Source organism: Eulemur rufifrons, chromosome 8, assembly GCF_041146395.1.
Source record: "Eulemur rufifrons isolate Redbay chromosome 8, OSU_ERuf_1, whole genome shotgun sequence".
NCBI classification, from domain to species: Eukaryota; Metazoa; Chordata; class Mammalia; order Primates; family Lemuridae; genus Eulemur; species Eulemur rufifrons.
The window spans coordinates 19,767,003-19,794,868 of NC_090990.1; the positions used below are offsets into that span (position 1 = coordinate 19,767,003).

Here is a 27,866-nt window from a genome sequence, read left to right on the forward strand (position 1 = left end):
GTGTTTGTGCGGCCAAGTAGGTGATATGTGTGTAGTGTGTGCATCTGAGTTTGGTTGTGTGGCCGGAGTTGTATCTGCTAATGTGTTGCATTTGTTTGCATTTTGTATGCCTTGGCCAGGAATCCTGTTTGTGTGTCTGAGAATGGGTTGTGTGTTTGTGTTACGCATGTGGTCGGGGGTGCTCCGTGGATCCCGCCTGAGTGTGGATCCGAGGAAGCGTGTGTGGTGTGTGCTTGTGAGATCGCGTGTGAAGGCGTGGGAATGGGTCCGGAACGTGTGTGTCCCGCGCTGTGTACGTGTGGGAGTGTCTGGGGTTTGCGGTGTGCGCCGCCGGGGCTGCGTGGGTCCGTGTGAATGCCAAGTGTGCCGGGAATGCGTGTGTGGGAGCGAGTCTGGAGCGGATGTGAGTGTGTGTGAGTGTGTCCGTGTGTGCTGGCTGCGCGTCCAGGAATGTTGCGAGTGTGGTGCGCGCCTGGGCCGCGGTCGAGTGTGTGCCCGGGGCCGGGGCCGCCCGAGGGGGCGGTGGCAGGACGTGTGTGTGTGCGTGCGTGTGCGCGTGTGTGGCGCGCTGGGCCGGAACAAGTTGTCGCGGCGGCGCCCCTGGGCTCCCGGGTCGGGCAGGGCCCGAGGCTCGGGAGGGAGGAGCGGGGCCCGCGGCCGCCGACTCGGCCTGTCGGGCTGTTTGTTGTTTCGCAAGTTACGCGCGGCGCTGGCGGGCGGCAGATCCGAGGCGGCGCCGGGGCTGCGGGGCGCCCGGGCCGGCAGGGGCTCGCGGGGGGCGGCGGGCGGGCGGGCGCCCCTGCCTTGGCCGCGCGCGGCGGTTCGGAGGGCGGCCGGGCGGGGGCTGTGTTCCGGGGTGGGGGGCTGCGGCGTCGGGGCGCCGGCGGGGCCTGGCTGGCCGCTGCGGGACGGCGCCCCCTCCCGTGAGCTCAGGACGCGCCGCGGACGCCGGGGTCTCCTGGGACACTCCCTTGGTCGGGTCCGCAACTTTGTGCGGCCTCCTGGCCGGCCTGGCCCGCCGTGTGTGTACGCGTGTCGGTGTGTCTTGCGCTCTTGTCCTCTGTGTGATCGCGCTCTCTGGGTGTGTTTCGGAGTCTGGTGTCTTTCGCTGTGTGCCGTGTTCGCGTATCTGAATGTGTGTATACGGAGCTTGTGTGTCCGTGTGTGCGTCCGAGTGCGTGCTATGGACGGTGTGTTGGGTGTGTGTTTGTGTGTGCGTGTCCCACACCCCACCCTGGGACCTGGGATCCCATACCGCGGTCCCTTCCCGCGGAGTTGAGAAGGTACCCTCCCCTCCTGGGGACAACCCCAACAGCCCCCACCTCCGCGACCCGCTGGGCGGCTCCAGCCGGGTACCCCAGGCGCCGAGTAACGGGGAGACGCCCCTGGCCAGGCGGGGTCAGAGCCGAGACACGTGCCGGAACCGCCTCCTCCCGGCTGGCCACCAGCCTCAGACAACGGACCTCCCCGGGTCGAGTTCGTGGCCCCGCCGCCCGCTGGGGCGTATCATGCTGGAGCTCCCATGGATCCCGAGTTCTCCCAGGCCCTGGTTCGCACTTGGGCCTCGCCCTGCTGGTCCGGAGCCATTGGGCACAGCTTTAGCTTTGACCTCTCGGTGCGGTGCCGGAGAGGATGCCCAAGGCGACCTCCCGCCCCGTCCACCCCCAACTCCTTCCTCATGTCCTGGAGCAACTATGCCTCTCTTCCCCACCCTGAGATCAAACTGGGTGGAGGGTATTGTATGCTCCCCACCCCCACCTCTACCTCTCAGGTGCCCCAATTCTTGCTAGTAGTGGGGATTGTCAGGAACTGAGGTTTGGGAGTGAGACCTATAGCAAGTTACTCCCCTTCTTGATGCCTCAGTTTCCTCATCTGCCCCCTGGCATGATAATAATAGTGCATGGTACTTGGTAGTCCCTTGTAAAGTTAGGCTCTATCTATGAGTGCCAGGGAACAAAAGATGGGGTTGAGGGTTGTTACAAAGCCCCAGAGGCTGTGATTTGAACCCAGAGTAATCTGGGTTCAAATTCTGCCTCTGCCACTTGCTGTTCAGTTGACCTTGGGCAAGTCACTTCACTTCTAAATTTCCTGGCCCCTTAGTAGCTGTTACTATTAGAGCTTAATTCAGAAACCCTTAATAAAGGATGTGATATCCCCCGGCCCCCAGTCTGGGTACAGTCAGCCCAGCTTCCTGAGTGGCTCCCAAGTTTCCCGGGTAGGGTGGGTATGTGATGTTTCTCAGCGGAGCAAACCTGGCGGTAGTTTATTCTGCTGTGTTCTTGCTCGTTGCGTCCTTTCGGTGGCTGGAGTTGTGGACAGCTGGAATGAGGGAGAGGCTGCCCAGTAGTTTCAGGTTGGGCAATAAAGGCTTGTCTGGGCATCCCGCCCCTTCCCTCCTTGCTGGGGCTGGAGGAGGGGATTCGGCAGGAAGCAGCTAGTAGCCGGGGTGAGAGTGCTGAGCTCGGGGCACCCTGCTTGCTGGAGGCATGCCACCACGCTTCGGTGCTTTCATCAGCTAGGCTGGGCTTGCGGGCTGGCCTTTCCATGCAGGGCAGGGGTAGCCAGAGTTGGAGGGGGTGCTTTGTGCCCCCTTCCTCCCTCTGCCTCTTTCCCTCCTCCTGCATCCTGTTGTGCTCTGTCTGTGTGCTGCCTCAGAGGTTCTCTCATCTGTCCGCTTCTCTCCCTCTGAGCCGTCTTTCACCTGCAGGAAGGCTTCAGCCTCTTCCCTCCGCAGTGCAGGGATCTTCCTAAGACTCATGTTTTAAACGTGGGTTTAAAACCCTCTGAAGGCTACCCCTTGCTTTCAGGGTTATGTCCTTGCCCCCTGGCCCTGTTGCTTGCTCCAGCCCCTGCTGCCTGTCCAGCCCCATCTTGTTCTGTGTCACCTGCCCTTTGCATCCTGTGATCTGGCCAGCCTGACCTTCTTACCAGTAGCCTCCTAAGTGTCCATGGCTCACCTGCCCCTCTCCGGGCCTTTGCACAAGCTGTGCTTTCTCCCTAGAACTCTCTTAACTCCACCTTTTGGCAGGTGAACTCCGGCAACTTGTTCAGCTCTCAACTTAGACATCACCCCCTCCCTGAAGCCTTCCTTGGTTATGCCGAATCCTAGCCCAGGAAGCAGGAGTGGGGATTGATTGGATTTTTACTTAGCATTGTAATTATTGTAATCACAGTTTATTGGTCCCGTCTCCCTTACCAGACCTTGAGCCCTGTGAGGACAGGGACTGGGTATTTAGCTCACCTCTGAATCTAAGTGCCAGGCACAAGGCCTCACCCACCAGGTCTGAATAAATGTATGTGACGTGAAAGAATGAATGAAGTCGAGGGGATCAAGTTCAGAGCTGGAGACGCCAGATGGGGGCGCACTGACTCCACTGAAGGTAGAGATTAAAGAAATAGGGTTTCCCTCCAGGAATCTGGAAAATTCTGCTGGGGAATGGTGTTGTGTTGTGAAAAGGCCATGTAGAGAGGGTCATCTGGGAGCTTTGAGTTGGGGCGGTTAAGTCCCTGGCAGAGACTGAAGGGAGCAGGTCTCCTGCCTGCTGGCCCCGCCCCTAGGCCCCAGCCTCACCCCCAGCAGCTGGCAGGGCCTGTCCAGCCCTGGGTCTCAGGCCTTTGTGACAGTTGGTGAGGCATTGAGTCTCAACGGTCTGTCTGAGCGTCTGGGGAGGAGGGAGGGCAGAGGGAGGGCGCTGCGTTAGGAGGGGGAAGGAAGCCTTCTGGAAGATCCTCACTCCATCCTCAGCCCCAGATCCTGGGGTGGGCAGGTGGGATCACAGCCTCTGTCTTGGCTGCTGTGTGCTGGGGAAGAGGGAGGGGACCTGCTTCCCTGGTGGCCCTTGTGGGTGGGGTGGGGGGAGGCTGGCAGAAGTGTGGGTGAGTGGGACCCTGGCTTCTGGGCAGCCAGAGTTGGGTGTGTGTATGTGAGAGACAGAGAGAGAGAGAGAGAGAGATTGTAGCTGGGGGCGCAGGGCACATATGTGGCCTGTCAGGGTGTCTAGCCATGTCTGGTCACCCTGGTGTGGCAGGATCTGAGTTTGGAGTAAGGAGGTGACCAGGACCAGGTGCTTTGATCCCTGGGGAGCCTGACGCTAGGGTGTCTGGATATGCAAGTGTCGAATTCTTGGAGTTGGGTGCAGAGCTGTTTCGATGGGTGGTGTCACAGTATCTAGGTGTGGGTATCCCAGTCCCAGGCTGTGGGAGGCTCAGGGTGTGCAGAGGATGTCTCAGTGTCTCTGGGTATGGAGGTGGGCGTATCCAGGCATCTAGGAGTCTTCAGGTTAATGGCTGTATAAGTGCAGAGTGTCTCTGTGTTGTGTCCAGGTGCCTGGGTGTCCGGATATCTGAGTGTGGGGGTATCTATATGTCCAGCAACAGGGTGTCCACGTGGTCAAGTATCCAGGTATTTGTGAGTCTGGGTGTGAGGTCTCATGTGTCTGTTTGCGTGTTTTGGCGTTGAAGTGCCCTGATGTCCTGTGGGGACATCCATGTATCCAGGAATGGGGTGTGGATGTGCTGGGTGGGAGTGTGCTGGTGGCTATCCCCAACTCAGCCTCCGGGACCCCCTTCCCAAAGCCAGGAGCCTGGGAAGGAGGCCCCACTGGTTTTGTTTCTCCATGGTTAGTCAGTCTAGAGCTTTGTTATCCACCAGAATTTTCTACAGTGATAGCAATATTCTCTACCTGCATTCCCCAGTACATTGGCCATTTAGTCACATGTGCTATTAAATTTAAATTAGTTAACATTGATGAAAATAAAAATTCCATCCCTCAGTTGCACAAGTCCTCAAGAGTCACATGTTGCTAGTGGCTGTCGTACTGGTCAGTGCAGGAGGAGAACATTTCCATCCTCTCGGAAGGTTCTACGGCCGTGCTGGTCCAGAGGTGTGAGGCATGCGGCAGCTTAGTGAGGCCTGGGCACCTCGGGGAGTGAAAATGTATGGACAGATCATCACTCAGTGGCTGTGGAGAAAGATTTTGTTGAGTCCATGTCCCCTTCTCTGCAGACTCATTATTTCCTGCCTGAACTATTGCAATCCCTCCTCCTCGGTCTCCATCCTGCCATCAACCTTTTGCTTTCCAATGTGACCTGAATGACCTTTCTAAGCATATGTAGGGTGCTGCCACTCCCTTGCCCCAAGCTGAAGGCTCCCCAGCACCCAGGAGACAAAACCTAAAGCCTGACATGGCAGCCGAGGCCCTGCATGACCAGCCCTTTCTTTCCAAGGCAGCTTCACTGTACGCTTCTCCTCCCCCACCCAGCTCCTGCCTGTCCACCGTCTGATCCAAGATCGCCAGGCTTATGGCCTATCCCAGAGCCTGCCATGTCCCTTCACACCTCTCTACCTTTGTGCATGCTGTGCCTTGTGCTGGGAACGCCCCTCCCTTTCTCACCTTGCTCAGCCTTCAGAGTCCAGCTCCATTGCCTCTGGCGCAGTTGGTCAGGTTTCTCCCATAATGCACATGTGACAGTGGGCTGCTGTTGTTTTCCATCCCCTGTCTCCACTAGGCCAGGAGCCCTCCGAGGAGTGGACTGTGTCTTTGTCATCTCTGATCCTCAGGGCCCATGCATGGCAGGTGGCCACTAAGTGTTTGCATCAGTGTGAACCTCTGGGTGCATAGGGAAGGCTTGGAGCGGGTAGAGGCAGGAGCTGGGCTCCAAGGGCAGTCGTGGTTGGGTCGGTATGCCTCCTTGTCTGGCTCTGGGTGGGGGCTGCCATCGCCTGCAGAATGGCTGTGGGAGGACCCCTGAGGTGGACAACTCAGAAGATGCTGCTACTGGATGACTCATTAGGTCCTGGCAGATTCTCAAGGTGCAGACCCCAGGATCAAGTGGTGACTCAGAAGGGACAAGGGGAAAGGGGGCTTAGAAGGGCTAAGGTTGGGAGTTTGAGGGCAGAAGCTTTGGGGAAGGATTGGGATGGGGGTATTGGGAAGGGGTGGGGGGGTATGTTTGATGGGCAAGATCACAGCTGCAGCTAGGGTGACAGCTGAGGGATGGGTGAAACCTGGTGGCGAAGGTAAATCTGGAGAAGAGGACAGCTGGCAGTGAGGGGACAAGTGGTGCTGGAGGAAGAACTGAGGGTTGGGGGACAGGTGGGGGATGGAGCGAACAGGGGGATGTGGGACAGCTAGGGATGAGAGGTGACAGCTGAGCGGTATCAGAAACCTATCCAGTCAGGACAGGTGGGTCTCAGCTGAGCGAGTGGGAAATGCATGCTCAGAATGTGTGTGTGTGTGTTTTTACGTGTGTGTGTGTGTGTGGATCCTTGTGGTTGTGCATGTGTGTCAATATGTGTTTGTGCCTAGCACGAGGTGGTTAAGAGCGTGGGCTCAGGGCCCAGACTATCAGGGTGGTTCTAATCCTGGTTCCACCACTCCTAGCCACGTGGCACTTGGGCCAGTTACTGACCTCTCCGAGTCGTTAGTGTCTGTGAGATGGGGATGATAAAGGACACACCGCTTGCGTTGTTGTGAGGATGTATTTTGTGTTTGTGCATATCTAGTTTAGAACAGGCCCTGCACATAGTAAGCACTGTAGGTGTTGAGTGCAGTGTGCATGTGTGCAGGCATCGTGTGTGCTCAGAAAAGTTTGTTCTTGGCTTCTGATGAAGTCCAGGCCTGGGAGGAGTAATGGTAGTGGGAATGCGGGGCAGGGGAGTGACTGGCCAGGGTGGCTGAGTCTGGCTTAACTGTCACTGCCTCCCTCCTGTTCCTCCCATTTCCTGCCCACCCTGTGCCAGGGCCTAATCCAATAGGTTTGCCTCTCTGTCCCTCTTCTGTCCTGCCCCACACTGCCCTGCCCTGGGCTGGGGGCCAGGGGATACACTTTAATTGTCCAAAAGCTTTATCAGCAGACTCTGAATTCATTGTTTGGCTGCCAGCACGGCGGGGCCCTGCTCAGATATAAATACCTGGACAATGTGCTCAGCTCTCTCTAGACTGGCTGTCCTGTGGGTGGCAGTGGCTTTATCCTGTGCCCTTGGAGAGCCACTCTAGTGGAAGATGTTGGAGGATAGGGGACAAGGCAGATGAGGCCTCAGACCTCAGCCCGTGGGCTGAGCCAGCCCAGCCTGGCAGAGCTGTAGGGATAGGGTTCTCCAGGGGTCTGGGTTCCCCTCCCCTCTGTTGCATCACAGAGAGGCATCACAGCCCTCCCCACAACACTTTTGCAGTGTGCCGTGTGGTTGCCTTGCGCTACATAAGCACACTGCATCACGGCTCTGGACTGCTCTGGATGTGGGTTACCTGGGGTCCTGGATGCAGCAAGCTTGTGCTGCTGCACTGCATCTCAGCCCTTCACTGCACTGGCATTCTGTATGGCACTGGGTGTGTGGGCTCTCCTGAGTTTCTGCACACTCTGCCTTTGCATTGTGCTACTGGACTGTGCCACCAACCTGCAGCTGTCCTGCTCCGTGTATCTTCACAGCTCTCTTTTACACTGTGTTACTCTAATGGACGTCAGTGTTGCACTGGGAAAGTGGAGTCTTCTGGGTTTCTAGACAGAGCCCCTCACACTGTACCACTGCTTGAGACCAACACATGGCTTTCTACGGCCGCATTGCGTGTTTGCATCATAGAGCATTTATGTTCTACGCTCCAGCACGTCACTGGGCAGTCTGCGTTGCGCTGGGCTTCGGACTTTCCTGGGATTTGGGCATAGCTCCTCGTGTTGCAGCACTGCACTGTGCCTACAGATGGCATGCGACCACAACATTGCATCTTTGTATCACGTGCCAGCTCTGTAATGCACTGCATTATTGCATGGGCATCTGTACTGCATCCAGCATACGAACTTTCCTGAGTTTCTGGGCACTGCCCTCTCTGCATTCTGCTGTTGCGTTGTACTAACACAGTGCACCTTTGCTTCCCGTGGCACTTCTGTCCCACTGCTTCGCTGCTCTGCACTGGGCACATGCCTTCTGGCCCAGCCCTTACACTGCACCACTGCTGCTGTAACGCTGCCCCTGTGCTACCTCGGCCTTTCGCCATATTACCAGCGAGGTGTCTTTTGGCTGGTGTTTTCTCCCAGGTGTCTGTTGGCAGCCCCAGGTGAGCAACATCTTTGCATCAAGTGCCCTCCCTGCAATGCACCTCTGCCCCACATTGCACACGGCTCAGGGAGTCTATACCTACAGTGCAGCTTGGGACCACTTTGTTGGGCATAGGGACTGGTTTGGGTTTTTGTGAGCATCACCACTGCACAGTACCTGGCATTGGATTTGTGCACTGTCCAGGGTTACTGCCAAAAGCCTCTACCCTGCAGTGCACTTGTTTGCTGTCGGGTTGTGTGCACGCTGCTGGATTTTAGGACTCAAGGCCCTTGCATAGTATGTACTGTTCCACATGACATCATCACTACACTCCATTTTTGTGCCCCTTCCTACTCTTGCCTTCGAGTCTGCACCGACTCTGCTCCTTGGGACTGTATTGAGCTTGTATGCTGGACTGGGTTGCTGTACCCACCAGTTTCTCCTGTGCTGCACTGCATTCTTCTCTTCCCTGTCTCTCTGTACTGTTCTGGGTGCCTACACTGGACACACCCTTCCCATGGGAATGCATGGAGCTCCTACTATGTGCAAGGCCCTGTGCTAGTGTCTGGAGAAGAAGAAGAACTAGTAAGGCTTGAACCTAACCACCTTAGCATTCCTTCATACACCTGTTGTATGAGCGCCAGCCCAGTGTATCACTGGGTGCACTGCAGTGGTGTGCTGTGCCGCGTGCTGCTCTGGGGTATGCCCGTGATGGCTGTGGCATCTCACGCTGCATCACGGCCCTGACCAGTTCTGCCATGCAGTACCCAATGTCTATAGGGGTCTGTGCATACTATGTGCTCTGCCCCTCTGCATTGTATAACTGCATTCTGTCTCTGTACAGAGGAAAGCTGCTGCCCCACACTGTCAACATGCTACACTGCAGCACTACACAGCCTTCTCTCTCCATGTGCCTTTATGAAGTACAGATCTCTGCAATGCATGGGTTTGTGCACAGCCTCATGCCCCTCTGCTCTGCACTGTGTGCTCCTATCACACAGGGCATCTGTACTGCAGGGGAGTGGTGAACTCTGCCCACTGTATCTCTGCACAGCACAGCCCTCCACTCAGCCCTTTGCCTATCTGGCATCCAGCCCTGGTCTGTGCCTTCCCCTTATACTGCCAATATGGCAGCCCCACTGCTAACACTGGGATTTGCAGTGCATGTTGATCAGGGAGATGGGGAGCGGGTCTGGGGTAAGATCCCCTTCTGCATTTGGCTTCCTTCTATCCTCAGTGGAGATGGCAGGATGTTGACATTGCTGGGCTCTGTGTTGGCTTTTGTGGGTGGCGCCTGCTCAGCTTTCTCTTCCTGTGGCCCAGCCCTGGGTGATCTCCTGTGTTGCAGCCATGCTGACCCCTGGGTGATTAGAAGATGGGCATATTGCTGCCAGCCCTGACCATAATTAATTGCTCATGAGTTCTTCAGGGCTCTATGGGCAGCTCTGGAAATCCTGGCCTAGGATGTGTTGACCAGGCAAGAAGAGCAGCAAGGTGGGCTGGGCCAGGCCCCTGGGCTGGAGTCACAGTCCTGGAACTGGGTGGAGTTGGTTGGAGTCAGACTAGCTGAGATCATGGGGTCAATTGTCTGGCCACTATTGGTCGGGCACAGAGCTTACAGGTGGGGTTGAAAGGCATGAGAGGCAGTTCCTGACCTCAGGCAGGGAGGAGGTGGGAGTTAGTCCTACGATGGAGCTGTATTTGGGATGGAGCGCTGGGGGTAGGGCTGGGTTAGGCAGGAATTTCCAGGGCTGAGGCCAGTGTTGGTTCCAGGGTTGGGTTGGGCTACCTAGAATAGGGGTACAGCTTTGGAAGATGAAATAGACCAGTGTTGTTGTTTGGGTTGTATTTGGGTTCCCCAGGCCACGGTTAGGGCTGTACCTGGGGTTGGGTGAGATCCCAGCCCCTAAATTTGCGATCTGTTGGGAGAAGTTTTGTTTCTCCTGAATCATCCTTGGGAACCGGATATTCTATTGACAAACCAAAGAGCACAAAAATCTGTCATTGAAACAGGCTCTATTTACCCGGGGTCCTCAGAAAACACTGGTGGCAGCTGCAGCCACAGTGGGCACAGTGTGGTGTAAGGAAAGTCTGGTGCACAATGCTTGTGGGGCTCTCGCACACACATATGCGCAACTCCCCTCTGCCCCACCACACACACCCACCTCCTCCTTAGACACATGCTCACCGTTGAATATGGCCTTGTGCCTTTGCTTGTAAGTGTAGCACACCTACAACTTCACAGCGCCTTCCTGGGAGACCCCCGCTTTCAGGCACGCATGCTCCCTCTCACATTCCTCTCCCCCACGGAGTCTCTCTCTTTCCTCAGATTATTCTTGCTTCTGTGCACACTCACGCTAGGGACTGGGGGCGCCTGTAGGGGTCCTGGCTTGATTAAACCCACCCTCTCTGGGAGGCCACCCCAGAGATGGGTGCCCAAGGGAGATTATGTCCCCAAGGCTTGGACTAGGCCGGGGAAAGGGAGTAGTTGTGTGAACATTTGAGTGTGGGGCTCTGCGCATGTGTTGTGCGTCTGCGTGTGATGCACGCTGCAGTCTGCAATCAGAATTGCAGAGGTGGGAGCAAACTCAGAGATCCCCATTCTCATTCATAGGTGAGGAAGCAGGGGTTGGGAGAGGGCAAGGCACAGAGGGACTTGGGGCCTCAGTAGGAATATGATGCAGGTCCCCTGCCTCCCAGCTGAGTACTCGAAACACCGTACCAGGTACCTGTCACTGTCACAGCCATGTACACACACGTGCGTGCGCCCACACACGCACAGCTGCCCGTGGAAACATGCACGTGGAGGCGTGGAGACCCGTGCACCAGGGAGACTCCCCCTACTCCTCCAGCTCTGCCCCTTACATCACCCCATCTTCAGCCCAACTGGATGTGGTGGCTAAACCATCCCCCTGCCTTCCCAAATTGTGGCTGACGGTTGCTCAGGCAACCGCCTGCCAGATTGGGGAGATTAGCTGAGGAATGTAGCTGGGCCAGTTTGAGCTGAGGCTGGGGGAGCTCGTGGGGGTCCTGGCTGGATTCAGCCCACCCTCTCAGGGAGGCCTCCCCAGAGATGGGGTGCCCCAGGAGAGGCCTGGTCTTCTCCCTGTTCCCAGCCTGAGATTGTGTCCCCAAGGCTTGGACTAAGTGGGGGTGGGGCAGGAAAGGAAGTATGAGAAGTGTGTGTGTGTGTGAACATTTGAGCGTGGAGGGGTGTGTGTGTGTGTGTGTGTGTGGTGCATCTGAGTGTTACTGTAGTGTGTGCTGTTTGCATCCAGGATGGGGACTCGAGGCCCCTTTCCTCACCAGTTCCTGACACTAGACTCTGGATCCCGTGGTGGCTGGGTCTCAAGCTCCCTCCTGATCTTGTGCTCTCTGGAGAGGCCACCTGCCCTACCCATGGCTTACAGGTTGAGTCACTTACCTCATCTGAATCCAGGCACTTTCCTGCTCAAGCACCTACTGTGGCTCCCCAGTTCAAAATAAGGCTGAATTCCTCACTCGGGCATTTAAGGCCCTCCATGATCTCGCCTCAACCTCCCTCGCTCCCTCCCTCCAGGCCCATTTGCCAGGGCTTCGGCCAATCCGGCTCCTCTCTGTGCTCTGACAAACTGTGTTTACTCACTGCCTCCCTTTGCTCTGCTGGGCCCTTTGCCTCGAGTGCCCTGCCACCCATCTCTCCTGGCCAGAGTGACACCTGTCCTTCCAGGCTCTGCTCAGATGCAGCCTCCTCCAGGAAGCCTCTGCCCTCCTTCTACCCACTCCCCTGGACCCCTTCTGGTGGCCTTGACCCTTCTCTACTCTGTCTCTTCCCCTCACTCTCACTCAGACCTGGAGGTCCCTGGGAGCAGGGTGGGATCTTAATCATCCTCGGGCCTCTAATAATGCCAGCCTGAGACCTGCTTTGTACTGTCCGGGAGCAAATGTCCTGTGAATGAAGCTGAATTAACGCATGTGGTCAACAGAATATCAGGACCTTATTTTGTTTGTGCCAAGTCTCCTGGAATAAAGATAAGTGATTTAAGTCTGAGCTTTTGTAAGTTGTAGCTGTGTGGCCTTGGGCAAGCAACTGTATCTCTCTGAGCCTGTTTCTATCTGTAAAATAGGGATAATAATAGTACCTGTTTTCTTTTTTCTTTTTTTTTGAGACAGAGTCTCACTGTGTTACCCAGGCTAGAGTGAGTGCCGTGGCATCAGCCTAGCTCACAGCAACCTCAAACTCCTGGGCTCAAGCAATCCTACTGCCTCAGCCTCCCGAGTAGCTGGGACTACAGGCATGCGCCACCATGCCCGGCTATAGTACCTGTTTTCTGAATTGCTATGAGGATTCACCAGCACAGGTGGTCATGGTGGTAGCTGGCGCCCCTCGTGGTGGTGTTGATATGTGTGTGTACATGTCTGTGCCCACATCTGTGTGGATGAGTCCAGACGGATTCCCTGCTACGGTTCTGAACTCTGACTTAGTCTTTTTTCCACTGGGCTAGTAGCCTCCCCAGGAGTTGGGTTTCTTAGTGGAAAATGGGCCTCGGCTCTGGGGCTCCTGGCTCCTGAGCTGCCCAGGCTGGAGGTGATGGAGGCTTTTCCTAGCACCGGGGAGAGCTGGCTGTTCCCATCCCGGGTGACTTGGGCTCTCCTTGGGGAGCCTGGCCCCAGACATGTTACCCACTAAGGGCCGTAGCTAGAACTGGGCCTGGCCTAGAGACATAGGTCTGGAGATGGACACGGATCAGGGAGAGGGAGTCATTCTGGTTAAGGAGTCACTCTGGATGGGGTCAGTCAGCCCAAGAGGTCACCCTGGCTGGGGTCAGTTGTAGGGCATTTGGCATGGGTCAGGGGTCACTCTGGCCAGGGTCAGCCATTTGGGCTCACTCAATCAATATGGTGGTCATTCTGGCTGAAGTCAGATGATCTAGGGCTTATCTATGTGAGGTTGGGGCCACTCTGGCCAGGGACAGTCAGCTGGGAGCCAGTCTGGCTGAGGTCAGTCTGTTTGGGGTTCAGCAACTTGAGTCAGTCAGTTTGGGGGCTACTCTGGCTGAGGTCAGATGGTCTGGGTGTCACTCTGACTAGGTCAGTTGATCTGGGAGTCCTGGCAGGTCATGTGGCCTGCTCAGGATGGACATGAGGAAGCCATGCACTGGCACTCCCAGGCTCACCCCAGGGCCATGGGTGAGACATCGGGGGCAGCTGCATTGTTACTTGTGAAGGAGCAGGAAGGGCCTGAGCCCTAGTCAGGGCTCTAGATCCTAAGCTTCCCTTCTGGCAATCCCTCTGCCTCAGGGAGGCCTTGGCTAAGACCCTTGGGGGCAGGCCCAGCTCAGGCTGAAGTCAGCTGTCCCCCTCCTCCAGAAAGTCCTCCCTGACTGTCCCTACTAGCCGTGTCCTCTCTCTGTGCTGCCCTGTGGCCCTCCCAGCCCAGATGGGGTTAAAACCCACCTCCCACAGGCCATGGGGCATGATGCTGACCAGGGCTTTTCAAACAAAGAGGCAAAGAGCTCAGGCAAAGCCCTGCCCCAGCTCTGGAAAGAGTCTTCTTGTACTTCATTCCATCCGCTTGGGGCCAGCCTCACACCCGCATCTCATTGTTTCACACTCAGATGGAGTCTGGGGACAGGAGACGGAGACCCTAGCAGTGGCGAGCCCCTTTGCGCCTGGCTCCGCTGAGTAGGTTGTTTCCTTACACTACTTCACGTGATCTGCACAACAACAGATGAAATAGTACACAGCCTCCTGAAAGTGAAGTCACTCGCTGCATGTGAAAATGCCTAGCACTGTGCCTGGCACATGGCACTCACTCCCCAGTTACTGTCTAGTCCCCCTCCCCCCTCTTCTTGAGATTGGGAAGCAGCTCAGGTTTGCTGCTTCTACTATGAAAGGTTTTTCTGATAGGAAGCATGGACTTTGGCATTGACCGACTTGGGTTCAAATCCTGCCTTTTTTCTCAAGTGAAACATGTTAAGAGCTGCTATTTCCTGAGTGCTTACGTGTGCGAGGCATTGTGCGAAGTAGACCATTGCTTTGAATCCTCAACAGCCCCATGTGTGGGTGGGGAAACTGAGGCTCAGAAAGAGAAGGGAGCTGCCCACAGTCAAAAGGGTTGGCAAATTGCAGAGTCAAGATTTGATCCCAGTTCTGTCTGATGCCAAAGCCTGCTCACTGATCTACCATGTGGTACTGTGGACGGGTCCCTTCCCCCTTCAGAGCCTCAGTCACCTCATCTGTGAAGTGGGGAGAAGTACCAGCGCTTGCTTCCTTGCCGCTTGCTCGGGCATTTTCCTGGGTCTCAGATGCTTCCGACTACTCCTGGTGGAACTCCAAACACTCAGGTTTGGGGTGGAGGCAGGGGCCCAGTTTGCAGTTCCTTCCTGAACCAATGGTGTTCTCAGGTTTATTAGGGGCCAACTCAGGACTTTGATGAGCTAAGATACATGGACCTAATTACCAGCCACAAGACTCACATCTATTTCACTACTTACTTCCTCCCTCCCTTTCTCGTTTGAACTGTTAATATTTGTTGCAAATCATAGGAATTTGCTTCCTCTAGTCATCATGTGCCTGGTCCACATGTGACTGTGCCTTTGCATGTTACATTCCTGTAGGCAGCGACCTAAGTTGGCTGACATTGGGCAATGACTGAATCCTGTTGACATCTGTCAGGCAGGAATAACAGTGGTACCAGGCTCAGAATGTGAGGCCTACACGAGACTCTGCACTTACACCGTTTAGCATCATGCCAGGCTTGTTGTAAGCATGAGATGATTGGTGGCAATTGTTGTTATTTTTGAGGAGATACTGTCAGGCTGGCTTAGGGCATTCATGATCCTGCCAGGCCCAGCGCCCTCTGTCTGTCCTCTATGTGAAGATCGAGGGGCAGGTGGCAGAACAGTGAGTACTAGTCAGGAGATCTTGGTTCAAACCCCACCTCCATCACTAGTGAGCTGTGCGACCCTAAGGAAGTCACTCAATCTCTTTGGGCCTTAGTTAGGGTTAGGGTTAGGGTTAATTCTAACCCTGAGATCAGGACTAGAATTATCCCTATAATCCCTATAATTATCCCTATAATCTCATGGGTTTTTGTGAAATTCCAATGATGTAGCAATCGTAACTAGTTTTTATTGAGGAGGGTCTTTGATGGGTGGTTGAGCAGTGGGGCATCCTGGGAAGTAATGGGGGAGTGGGCAGTGTGGGGATGTCTTGGTATTGGGAGGGGACAGTGTGGGAGGAACTTGGGAGGACAGAGGGTAGGGGAGGGAGAGTTTTGTTAGAGGAAGGGAGCAGAGCAGTAGGGAAGGGCCTGAAGAGAGGGAGGGGGAGGGCGGGCCTGGGCAGAAGGAGGGTGGGGGCTACCTTCCAGGAGCTGTCCTGGCCAGAGCAGCCCTGCCCTAGCCTGGGCTAACCAGGCCATGCCCTCACAGCTGGCTGCACCTTCGAGGAGACGAGTGACCCGGCAGTGCCCTGCGAGTACAGCCAGGCCCAGTACGATGACTTCCAGTGGGAGCAAGTGCGGATCCACCCTGGCACCCGGGCCCCTGCGGACCTGCCCCATGGTGAGCCTACTCTTCATTACCCTCCCCCCTTTGTCTCCTTCTAGGGGCATCTCTACCCACCTGCTGTGTGACCCTGGGCACATTACTTAACCTCTCTGGGCCTCATCTGGTTTTGCATCTGCAATGACATACATGACACTGGATGTGGAGCACTCTGGACACTGTCTAATTGTGCATGTCAGGTAGTTTCACTTGTACATTGGGTGCAGGCTCAAGTAATCAAAGGCCCTTAGAGCTGTGAGCTAAAACCGACTTCCCATTACGCCCCTATGGCTTAGCTCAGGACCCACCCCACTCCTACCAGGTCTTCCTAAATCCACCACCTTTGGACGGCTCTCTTCAAAGGCTCTCTTCTTCTGGACAGCCTTTGAACCTAGTCTCCCAGGACTTGAAGATGCTGCAAGAGCAGTAACACTAGGGCTAGGTGGGTATAAAATCTTCCTTCCTCTGCCCTCTTCTTCCTGGAAGTGCCAGATCCTTCCCAACTTCCACCTTGCTCTGCCCTATTTCAGGATGGGGCACTTCTGGGATCCTGAGCACGGGACTGGGAGTCAGGAGACTAATTACATGGATTCTAGTATTGGCCTCTTGCTCTAATGATGGCCCGTAGAGCACTCATCTCAAAGTCATGTAGACCTGGGCTAAAATACTGTCTCTGTCACTTTACCAGCTGTGTGACTTTGAGCAAGTCACTTAACTTCCCTGAGTCCCCTTTGTCTTATGTCAACAGAAAAGAACCCAAACTCTGTTAAATAATTTGTGCCATGCTCAAGAAGCCTTGAGCAAGTGGACTCGCTGTGGTTGGGTTACAGTTTGGTTTTATACATTTCAGGAAGACAGGAATTACACATAAAGTTATGAATCAATACGTGGAAAGCGTACATTGGTTTGGCCCGAAGAGGTAGGACATCTTGCAGTAGGGCATTACAGGTTATAGGTGGGTTTAAAGATTCCATGGTTTGTGATTGATTAAAGAAATGAAGCTTTGTCTAAAGGCTTGGAATGTCTTAAGTTAAGACAAGGAAGTCTGTTAATCAGAGACAAGCCACTGGACATATACAGGGCATATACCCAGACTCAAATGGTTTAAACTTTGTCTTGCATAGCCTTAGGCCTGTTAATGAGTCACAAAGGACATGTCCAAGAAGGGAGAGGGGCATGACGAGGCATGTCTGACCTCCCTTCTCATGGCCAGAAACTCAGCTTTAGGGTATTTCTGGGGTCTTGTTGCCAAGAGGGGGTCCATTCCGTCAGCTGGGGGCTTAAGATTTTATTTTAGTTCATACTGAACTGTAAAGTGGGGAGAACAATAATCCATTTCACAGAGTTGTTAGATAATGCCTATAAAGTGCAGAGGGTGGCGTGTGGGGGATCAGTGTTTAGTTGCTATTGTTGGGGGTATCTGAGAGGGCCCAGTTACTAGTACCCTCTTTGCTAGGTGCAGAATCAACTGGGAATTGAGAAAAAGATAAGACAGATGAAGGCCAAATTACCAACTTTATCACTGATAAGGATTGTGTCAGAGGACACAGATAGTGCGGGAACCAAATGAATGAACCCCAGCAATGGGCGGCCTAAGGACCCCTCCCCTTTGCCCTTTCACAGTAGTAGCCCAGGGCCTTCACTGCCCAGCAGAGCTGAGATTGCATCTGCTGTCAAGGGCGAGGGTGAGGGGCAGCAAAGGTTCTCAGTGGGGGGCCAGGACCTGAAGCCATCAGGAGAGGGGCCCTTCACGGCCTGGCACAGGTGGCCTCTGGGGACTCCACCTTCCCTGCCTCCCCTTCTGTGCGTTTGCTCACACTGTGCCCTTCCTGGGGCATTTGTCTCTGCCTCTGCAGGGCTCTCAGATCCTGGTTAGACCTCAGTACTGGTGGGTATCACAGTTTGACTTGTCTGAGAAAGATTTGTCAAGGTATCCACCATGGCAGGGGCCCTGTGTGGGCCTCTCCGTATGCCCAGGGCCCAGCCTTGGCCTGATAACATGGTTGGCACTCAAGTACAAGACAGCTGATTTGAATTCACCTCTTACAGTCCCGACCACCCTGTGTGGGCTCTGCCTCTCTTTCTCTCACACACAAGCAGAGACATCCCCGGTGAGAAAGGGGAGAAGGAGATGTAGTAATCAGCGTGGGCCTCGTGCTAGATCCTGGGGATGTGGTGGTGAGCCAGATGGACAGTCTGTGCCCTCCTGGTGTTCATGTTCTAGGGAACGGAGTTGGGGGTGGAGGGAGATTCACACTCAGAGAGCAGGAGAGAGGAGAGCAGGAGAGCGACAGGGACAAAGGGAGGAAATGGAAGAGAAGGGGAGGGATGTGAAGAGAGAGGAGAGAGGCAGAGGGAGCAGCAGGAGGAGGCAGAACAAAGTGTCAGATTGGAAGGGGGAGGAAGACTCACACAGCTGCTCACAGGGAGAGGAGAGAGGAAGCCAGGAAGCAGGAATGGGCCAAGATGGAGTGTATTGGGGGTTGGGATGCGCCCCTTCCTGAGTAGGGACAGGGACCTGAGTTTTGTTTACTGCTATCCTGTCAGGACTGATCCAGGGCGGGCTCACAGGCTTCTGGCGCATAGAGATGAATGAGATCCCTTCCAGCAGGGTCCCTGGGGAGCCCTCCTGCAGCAGGGATCTCAATGAGCTTGCGTTGGCTGTTGGCCAAGCCCCGGAGGAGGCAGTGCTGGGTGGCTGCAGTTGTCCCTTTGGCAGCTGCTGGGGCCTTCTCCCCCCAGAGGGAAGCTGTAATCCCCCAGCGAGGTCCTGAGGCACCCAGTCCTCTCCTACTCCCCCCTGTACAAACTGGATCTCTGGGGATGGGACAGGCTGCCTTTCTCTAGGTTGCAAGTCAAGACAATCGGTATCCCAGGAATTTAGACTCAGAGCTGGGGGCTAGAAGGGAAGTTAGAATCGTTTCATTCAATCTCTGTTCTACATATTCATTCAGCTTGGGTTCAGAGCCCCTTCTCTGACACAGTGGAGCCCTGAGGCATCACAGGCTGGTGGGACACAGACACACACTCTGGTAACGTCCAGGGGCCAGGGGAGAAGCCCATGGTGGGATGTGAAGGGAGGGCTTTGGAAGAGGTGGCCTTTGAGGGCTTGTCATGTGCCAGGCTCTTGACTCTGGAGATGACTGACCTAGTCCTTACCTCCAAGGATGGCTCAGAAGATGGGGGAGGCTGTGCTCAGGCAGGGCATGAGCTTGGACTGTGACCTGTAGGTGGTGAGGAGCCATCAAGTGTTTGACAAAGTCAGGATTGTGTGGTTTTTGCTGCTACAGCTCTCTCCTTTGGGAAACAGGTGCTGGGAAGTGAAGGGACTCACCCAGTGAGTTAGGCCTGGGACCGGAGCTCAGAACTCTGACTCCCCGTGGGTCCAGATGCCTGGAGTCCTTTGTTTCTGCCCCTCTCCTGCCCACCTGGTCTTCCCCTAAGGTCTCCTCAGCTGCTGCCTCTTCCTCCTCTCTTTCCAGGCTCCTACTTGATGGTCAACACTTCCCAGCATGCCCCAGGCCAGCGGGCCCATGTCATCTTCCAGAGCCTGAGCGAGAACGACACCCATTGTGTGCAGTTCAGCTACTTCCTGTACAGCAGAGATGGGCACAGCCCGGGCACTCTGGGCGTCTATGTGCGTGTTAATGGGGGCCCCCTGGGCAGTGCCGTCTGGAATATGACTGGATCCCACGGCCGACAGTGGCACCAGGCTGAGCTGGCGGTCAGCACCTTCTGGCCCAATGAATATCAGGTTGGCTGGGTTCAGTCTGTGGTCAACCTGTGCCTGGGGGTGGGGGCAGGAGGGTGATGGCTTAAGGTCAGAGCAGGTGAGTGGCTGAGGTTAGAATTAGTCTGTGTTCAGCATCAGGAGGCAATCTATGGTTGAGGCCAGGGGTCAGTCTGGGGCCAGTCTGGGTTCAGCATCAGAGGTCATTTTTAATAGGAAAAGCCCATGGCTGGTGTCAAGGGTGAGTTGGAACAGTGCCCACCTGGAAACTCTGCCTGGCTAGGAAGAGTTTTGCTGCTTGAAGTAACTGTCCAGGATTGGGATGAAAGCTCTGGCCTTGACCTTGTTCAGTCTGAGTGCTGAGGCCCCACTCCCAATTAACTAGCTTGGTAGGGTCAGCTGAGCCCTGCTGGTTGAGGAGGAAGGGGTTGGGGTTGGGGTTGGGGCTGGGGCTGGGGCTGAGCTAAAAGGGGGCTCTTGTGGGCCCTCCCAGGCAAGGCTGCAGGAATATCAGTATGACAAGGACCCTCCCGCCTTCCCCAGGTGCTGTTTGAGGCCCTCATCTCCCCAGACCGCAGGGGCTACATGGGCCTAGATGACATCCTGCTTCTCAGCTATCCCTGCGGTGAGTCCCAGCTGACCATGCGGGCTCAGGGGTGAGGGGTGCTGGCGGCCCAGGCCCCTGTCTAAAGGGGTGCAGGCCCAGCTCACTCCGTGGCTCTATTCCCGCAGCAAAGGCCCCGCACTTCTCCCGCCTGGGCGACGTGGAGGTCAATGCGGGCCAGAACGCCTCGTTCCAGTGCATGGCGGCGGGCAGAGCAGCCGAGGCAGAGCGCTTCCTCCTGCAGGTGAGGGGCGTGGGGGCCTGGCCAAGGAGGGGTTGGTAGGTTCTTCTGGGCCCTGGCTCCCTTGCGGGGTGCTAAGTCTGCCCTCTTAGGTCCCCCATCACCCCAGGGCAGAGCGCATGGCTCCAGGAACCCCATATCCCCCTGTGTAGTAGGGTCGCTAAACCCGCGCCGGACGATTACCCCTAGCTTTGGCCCGGGTCAGAGCGAGGGGAGGACTACTTCCTCCGCGGCACCGCTGACCTTGTCACTCGTCTCTCCCCCCAGCGGCAGAGCGGGGCGCTAGTGCCCGCGGCCGGCGTCCGGCACATCAGCCACCGGCGCTTCCTGGCCACTTTCCCGCTGGCTGCCGTGGGCCGCGCGGAGCAGGACCTGTACCGCTGTGTGTCCCAGGCCCCGCGCGGCGCGGGTGTCTCTAACTTCGCCGAGCTCATCGTCAAGGGTCAGTGCAAGGACGCGGGGGGAGGGCAGAGACCCGCACTCTCGCAGGGGCGGAGGGCGGCGGGGTGTGGCTGGAGTGTGATCTGCCCCGGGAGGGCCTGTGGAGGGGACAGTGTCTCACCCCCAACAGGTCTGATCGAATGGGCGGGGCCTGCAGAGGGGGCAGGGTTGGCGGGGGCTTGGAGTGCAGGGTCAAGGTGAGAGCCTGGCAAGGCAGGGTCTGGCTGTCTGGCCGCTGTGCTTGTGGTCCTCCCCGCCAGGCAAGGTCTCCGGGGACTTGGAGGGGTGTGATGGGGAGGGTGGCTGCTGAGGGGAGAGGGCGGGTTCAGCCTTAGGAGCCGGGTGCCCCTTAGGGTCTGGTCGAGGGCTTGGTAGCAGCAGGAGGGGTCTGGGAGGACAGGGAGGGCTCTTGGCGATTTGGGTGTAGTGGGCCGTTGGTGGGATGCAGAGTTGGGAGCTGTGGCCTCACAGCAGTGTCCGTCAGCTCCGCCTCTCCCCAATCTGCTCGCAGAGCCCCCCACACCCATCGCGCCCCCACAGCTGCTGCGGGCCGGCCCCACCTACCTCATCATCCAGCTCAACACCAACTCCATCATCGGCGACGGGCCCATCGTGCGCAAGGAGATTGAGTACCGCATGTCGCGCGGCCCGTGGGCCGAAGTGCACGCCGTCAACCTGCAGACCTACAAGCTGTGGCACCTCGACCCCGACACCGAGTACGAGATCAGCGTGCTGCTCACACGCCCCGGAGACGGTGGCACTGGCCGCCCCGGGCCACCTCTCGTCAGCCGCACCAAGTGCGCAGGTGGGTGCCGCCACCACCTCCTGGCCCCAGTCCCTGGTCCGGACACCCAGGTGTGGACTCAGGGCAACGAAGGGCAGAGGGGCACATTCCGAGAGGTGACATGGCCTAGATCTGTGCTTCTAAAACTTTCTGAAACGATGTGATTTTTCCTCAACCCTTGTGGTAAAGATGATAGCTGATACTTTGTCAGACTTGCATATACACACACATCATATTGATTGATTGAACACTTACAACAGCACCATGATGTAGGTACTCTTGTCATACCCATTCTACAAATGAGGTGACTGAGGTACAGAGATGTTAGGTGACTGGCCCAAGAACACACAGCTAATAAGTGTCCGAGATGGGATTGGAACCCTTGACTGGCTGGCTTCAGACCTATGTTCTTAGAAGTTCAACATTATATCATCTAGATAAAACAACTAAACCCATAATATCAAAGTGTGTTATAAATTCTAGCTGGATTCTCTTTTCTGTTGCTCAGGCTGGTCTTTGAACTTCTGGTCTCAAGGAATCCTCCCCACTTCACCTTCCAAAGTGCTGGAATTACAGGAGTGAGCCACTATGCCTGGCCTGCTTTTCCTTGTTAAAAAGGGTAAAGCAGCTCTTAGGAGCAATGGTGCACCTGCATCAGAGGAGACTCTATTTGTTTAGAGGAGAAATTTTTTAATGGAATTTTTATTGAGATAAGTGTAGATTCCCATGCAGTTGTAAGAAAAATACAGAGAGATTCCTTGTATACGTTTACCCTATTTCCTACAATGGTAACATTTTGCAAAACTATAGTGTAATACCACAATCAATTTTTTGATGCAATCCACAGATCTTACTTACACTTCCCCAGTTTCACTTGTACATGTTCGTGTGTGTGTATTTAGTTCTATACAATTTATCACATGTGTAGGTTTGTATATGCACCGCTGTAATCAAAATACCAAACAGTTCAATTACCTTAAGTACTCTTCATGTTGCTCTTTTATAACCACATTCACCTCCCTGTTTTCTTCCACTCCCAACCCTTGGTAATCACTAATCTGTCCTTCATTTTTAAAATTTTGTCATTTTAAAAATGTTGTATAAATATATAGAGTATGTAACCTTTTGGAATTGGCTTTTTTTTTTTTTTTTTTTTTTGGTAACAGCCTTATTGCAATATAATTCACATCTCATACGATTCATTCATTAAAGTGTACAATTCATTGGTCTTTAGTATACAGTAGTAGCCCCTTATCCGTGGTTTGTCTTTCTGTGGTTTTAGTTACCCATTGTCAACCAAGGTCCAAAAATAGGTGAGTGAATTACATTAAGATATTTTGAAACAGAGAGAGACACCACATTCACCTAACTTTTATTATAGTATATTGTTATAATTTTTATATTTTATTACTAGTTGTTGTTAGTCTCTTACTATGCCTAATTTATAAATTAAATTTTATCATACGTATGTATGTATAGGAAAAAACATTGTTTATATAGTGTTTAGTACTATTAATATCTGTGGTTTCAGGCATCCACTGGGGGTCTTTGAATAAATCCCCTGTGAATAAGGGGGACTACTATATTCAAAGAGTTATGCAACCATCAAAACAATCAATTTTGGAACATTTTTATCACCCCAAAAGGAAACCATGTACCCTGTATCAGTCACCCCCATTTCAGCCTCATACTTCTAGCCCCAGGCAACCACTAATCTACTTTCTACCTCTATAGATTTGCCCATATGGACATTTCATACAGATGGAATCATGCAATATGTAGTGTTTTGTGACTGGCTTCTTCCAATTTGCATGGTGTTTTCAAGGTTTATCCATCTTACAGCATATATCAGTGTTCCATTCCTTTTTATTACCAAAAATCCCATTGTATAAATATACCATATTTTATTTCCCTCAACTGATGAAATATACCATATTTCATCAGTTGATGGAAATTTGGGTTTTCACACTTTTTGGCTACTATGAACAGTATTGCTATGAATATTCATGTACAAGTGTTCATGTGAGCATATGTTTTCATTTCTCTTGGGTATATACCATATATATATCATATGGTAATTCTGTGTTTAACCTTTGAGGAACTGCTGGACTGTTTTCTAAAGCAGCTGTAACATTTTACGTTCCTACCAGCAGTGTTTGAGAGTTCCAATTTCTTTATGGCCTTGTCAACATTTATGTATTTTTTTAAAAAAGAAATGCACTTTATCTTATTTATTTATTATTTATTTATATTTTAGATATTGGGGGGTCTCACTCTGTCACCCAGGCTGGATGCAGTGGTGCCATCATGGCTCACTGCAGCCTTGAACTACTGGTCTCAAGCAATCCTCCCACCTTGGCCTCTTGAGTAGCTGGGATTACTTGTGAGCCACTGTGCCTGGCTCTGTCTTCTGATTATTAGCCATTTTCGTGGATGTGAAATGATATCTCATTGTGATTTTGATTTGCATTTTCCTGATGACTTATGATGTTGAGCATTTTTTCATGTGCTTATTGGCCATTTCTATATCTTTGTTGAAATGTCTATTCAGATTCTTAAAATTAATAACCCATTTTTTAAGTCATGTTATTTGTCTTTTTATTATTGAGTTGTAAGAGTTCTTTATATATTCTGGGTACTAGACTCTTATCAGATGTGGTTGCAAATATTTTTTTGCCATTCTGTGGGTTGTCTTTTCCTTTTCTTGATAGTAACCTTTGAATCACAAAGGTTTTCAATTTTGAAGCCCAGTTTACCTATTTTTTTTCTTTTGTTGTTTGTGCTTTTGATGTCATACTCAAGAAACCATTGCCTAATCCAAAGTCATGAAGATTGACCTCTATGTTTTTTTCCTAACAGTTTTGTAGTTTTAGCTCTTACAGTTAGATCTTAGATCTGTTTTGAGTTAATTTTTGTATATGGTGTGAGGTAGGGTCCCCTCTTCATTTTTTTCTTATGGATATCTTGTCCCATCACCATTTGTTGAAAAGATTATGCTTTCCACATTGAATTATCTTTGGCATTGGGATTGGCTTTTTTTTTTTTACTAGCATAATTCCCTGGAGATTTGTCCAAGTTGTTGTATCTATCAATAGTTCATTCCTTTTTATTGCTGAGTAGTATTCCACGGTGTGGAAATGCCACAGTTTGTTTAACCGTTCACTTGTTGAAGGGCATCTGGACTGGTTTCAGTTTTTGGCTATTACAAGTAAAGCTTCTGTGAACATTCGCATACAGGTTTTTGCAGGAATATAAGTTTTCATTTTTCTGGGATAAATGCTCAAGGGTGCAATTGATGAGTTGTATGGTAATTGCATGTTTAGTTTTATCAGAAACTGCCAGAGTGGCTGGCTGTATTGTTTTGCATTCTCACCAGCAATGTATGAGTGATCCAGTTTTCTTCATCCTTGCCAGCATTTGGTGTTGTTGTTATTTTTTTATTTTAGACTTTCTGGGAAATGTGTAGTGATATCCCATTATAATCTTGATTTGCCTTTCTTTAATGCCTAGTGATGTTGAATGTCTTTTCATGTGCTATTTGCCAGCTGTAAATCCTTCTTGGTGAGTTGTCTGTCCATGTCTTTGACTGTTTCCTAATTGGATTTTCATTTTATTACTGTGGAGTTTTGAGAGTTCTTTATACATTCTAGATACCAGTCCTTTGTTACATGTGCAGTTTGTATATTTTCTCCCAGTTTGTAGCTTGTCTTTTCATCCTTTTTGTATGGGCTTTCACAGAACAACTATTGTTAAGTCGATGAGGTTCAATTTATAAAATTTCTCATTTATGAATTGTGCTTCTGGTATCAAGTCTAAGAACCCCTTGTCTACCCCTATCTCCCACACATTTTCTCCTGTTTTTTTCCTAAAAGTGTTGTGGTTTTACATTTAAGTTTGTGATGTGTTTTGGGTAAGGTGTGAGGTTTAGGTCAAGGGTCTATTTATTTGTTGCTAATCAATATTCTTAAGTGTTTTCAGAAGCTGTCTGTGAATCATCGAAAATCCAGTTTAATGCTGTACTTTGGGAGACCCTATGGTGATGAGTGAGAGTGTTTCAGTGGGACTTGCTTTCTAGCTAAGAGGTCTGGGTCAGGTTACTTAACCTCTCTGAGCTTCAGTCCTCTTGTTTTATAAAATGAGGATAATAATATTTACCATATAGGGTTAACTTGAAGATTCATTCCACAAATATTTATTGAGTTCCTATTATGTGCCAGCTACTATTGTAGTTGTTGCTAGGGATATGTGACTGTAACTGAGACAGACAAAGGTCACCAGCTGAGAGTTCCTCATGGAACTCCGTGTGGAACTCACATTCTAGGAGGAGGAGACAGATAATAAATAAGCAAACAAGTGAAATACACAGTTGACCCTTGAACAACATGGGTTTGAACTGAGCAGCTCCTGTTATGTGCAGATGTTTTTCAGTCAGATGCACATCAAAAATACAGTATTTGCAGGATGGGAAACCCGCGTATACGGAGGACTGACTTTTCATATATGCGGGTTCTGCAGGACCTACTGTGGGACTTGAGCTTGCAGGGTTTGGTTACACACAGGGCTTCTGGAACTAACCCCCCATGTACAGCGAGGGATGACTGTAGAGTTGGTCAGATGGTGATAAGTGCTGTGAAGGAGACAAAAGCAGGGAGTGGGAGTTGGAGGGTTGTTATTTTTTACAAGGCTCAAGGGACCCTCTAACCCTGCGGTCCCCAATAGGTACTGGTCTGTGGCCTGTTAGGAACTGGGCTGCACGGCCGGAGGTGAGCGGTGGGCAAGCCAGTGAAGCTTCATCTGTGTTTACAGCCGCTCTCCATTGCTCGCCTCACTGCATAAGCTCTGCCTCCTGTGAGATCAGCGGTGGCATTAGATTGTCATAGGAGCAGGAGCCCCACTGGAAACTGTGCATGCGAGGGGTCTAGGTTGCGGCTCCTTATGAGAATCTAATGCCTGATGATCTGAGGCGGAGCTGAGGTAGTGATGCTGGGCCTGGGGAGTGGCTGCAAATATGGATTATCATTAGCAGAGGGGTTTGACTGCACAATAAATGTAATGTGCTTGAATCATCCTAAAACCATTCCTCCACGCCCCTGTCTGTGGAAATATTGTCTTCCCTGAAACTGGTCCCTGGTGCCAAAAAGATTGGGGACTGCTGCTGTACCAAGAAAGTGATATTGGAGGTGAGGACTGAGCCATCCGGAGAGCTGGGTTGGGGGCTTGCTGGGGAAGGGGCAACTCCAGGCAGACTGAGCAATCAGTACAAGGGCCTGAGGCTGGAGTGTGGTTGGCATGTGTGAGGAACATAAAGGAGACCAGTGTCACTGGGCTAGTGATGGAGCTGGAGGTGGCAGGAGAGGAGGCTGAAGTTGAGCTGGGATGTAGGTCTCAGAGTTGTTTGACACTGCGTGAGCTGGGGAGTCATTGTGGGGTTTGGAGAATAGGAGTGAGCATAATCTGCTTTTGTTTAAAAGGATCACTCCGGCCCTTTTGTGGAGAATAGACTCGGAGGGCAGGGGTGCCACTGGGGGAGACCGGTGAGGAGGCCACTGCAGTGATGGGGCTGAGAGATGGCGGCAGCTGGGAGCAGAATGGAAGGGGTGGCCGTGGTGAGAAGTGGTCAGGTTCTGGGTGTTTTTTGAAGGTAGAGCTGACTGCATTTGCTGATGGATTGGGTATGTGATGAGAGGGAGGGAAAGAGAAGTTAAGGAGGGCTCTGAGGTGTTTTGCTTGAGCAGCTGGAAGGATGGAGTTGTCATTTACTGCGAAGGAGCAGACTGCGGTAGGAGCTGGTTTGACGGGGTTTATAGATCAGGAGTTCTGTGTTGGAAATGTTGACTTTGAGATACCTATTAGACGTTCAAGTGGAGATATCCATCAGGCAGATGGATATATGAGTGTGGAGTTCAGGGAAGAGGTTCGGGCTGTGGATATAAATTTGAAAGTTGTCAGCGTAGAGATGGTAGAGTTGGTATTTAAAGCCCTGAGACTGGATGAGATCTTTTATGCTAGCGGTTCTCAACTAGGGGCGATTTTGTCTCCCAGGAGACATTTGGCAGCGTCTGGAGACATATTGGTGGTCATAACTGGGTGGTAGCAGTGGGGTGCTAATGGCATCTAAGGAATAGAGGCCAGGGACGTGGCTAAACATCCTGCAATGCACAGACAGCCCCCAACAACAAAGAATTATCTAGTTCTAGTTCAAAATGTCAATAGTGCTGAGGTCGAGAACTGATTTAGTCCTTCGATTTTTAGGGAACAACCATAGATGGAAGAGAGAGGAGTTGTGAAGCCTGAATCTTGGGCCCTCCAGTGTTTTGGGTTAAACGCAGGCAATTGCATGTGAAATATCGTGCTTAACACATAGTAAGCACTCAGTAAATGACAACTGTCATTATTAGGGTATTTTTAACTTTGCAAAGGCAGTTCTGGTTTTATTGCACTGGAATAAAGGAATAAAAGGAATCAGACCTCAGGGGTCTGTTGAAATTCTATTGCATTCCCTTAA

At 52.6% G+C, this 27,866-nt stretch overlaps 1 protein-coding gene across 4 annotated transcripts in view; it reads left to right on the plus strand.

The window, feature by feature from the left end:
• PTPRU (protein tyrosine phosphatase receptor type U) overlaps positions 1-27,866 on the plus strand; it is an 80,694-nt gene that overhangs the window by 412 nt on the left and 52,416 nt on the right. For all 4 annotated transcript variants that reach the window (XM_069479680.1, XM_069479682.1, XM_069479679.1 and 1 more), the window contains exons 2-7: positions 15,448-15,579; positions 19,044-19,315; positions 19,835-19,916; positions 20,024-20,139; positions 20,404-20,578; positions 21,089-21,382. In XM_069479680.1, coding sequence (XP_069335781.1) covers positions 15,448-15,579; positions 19,044-19,315; positions 19,835-19,916; positions 20,024-20,139; positions 20,404-20,578; positions 21,089-21,382 — 1,071 coding nt within the window. The remainder of the gene's footprint in view (positions 1-15,447; positions 15,580-19,043; positions 19,316-19,834; positions 19,917-20,023; positions 20,140-20,403; positions 20,579-21,088; positions 21,383-27,866) is intronic.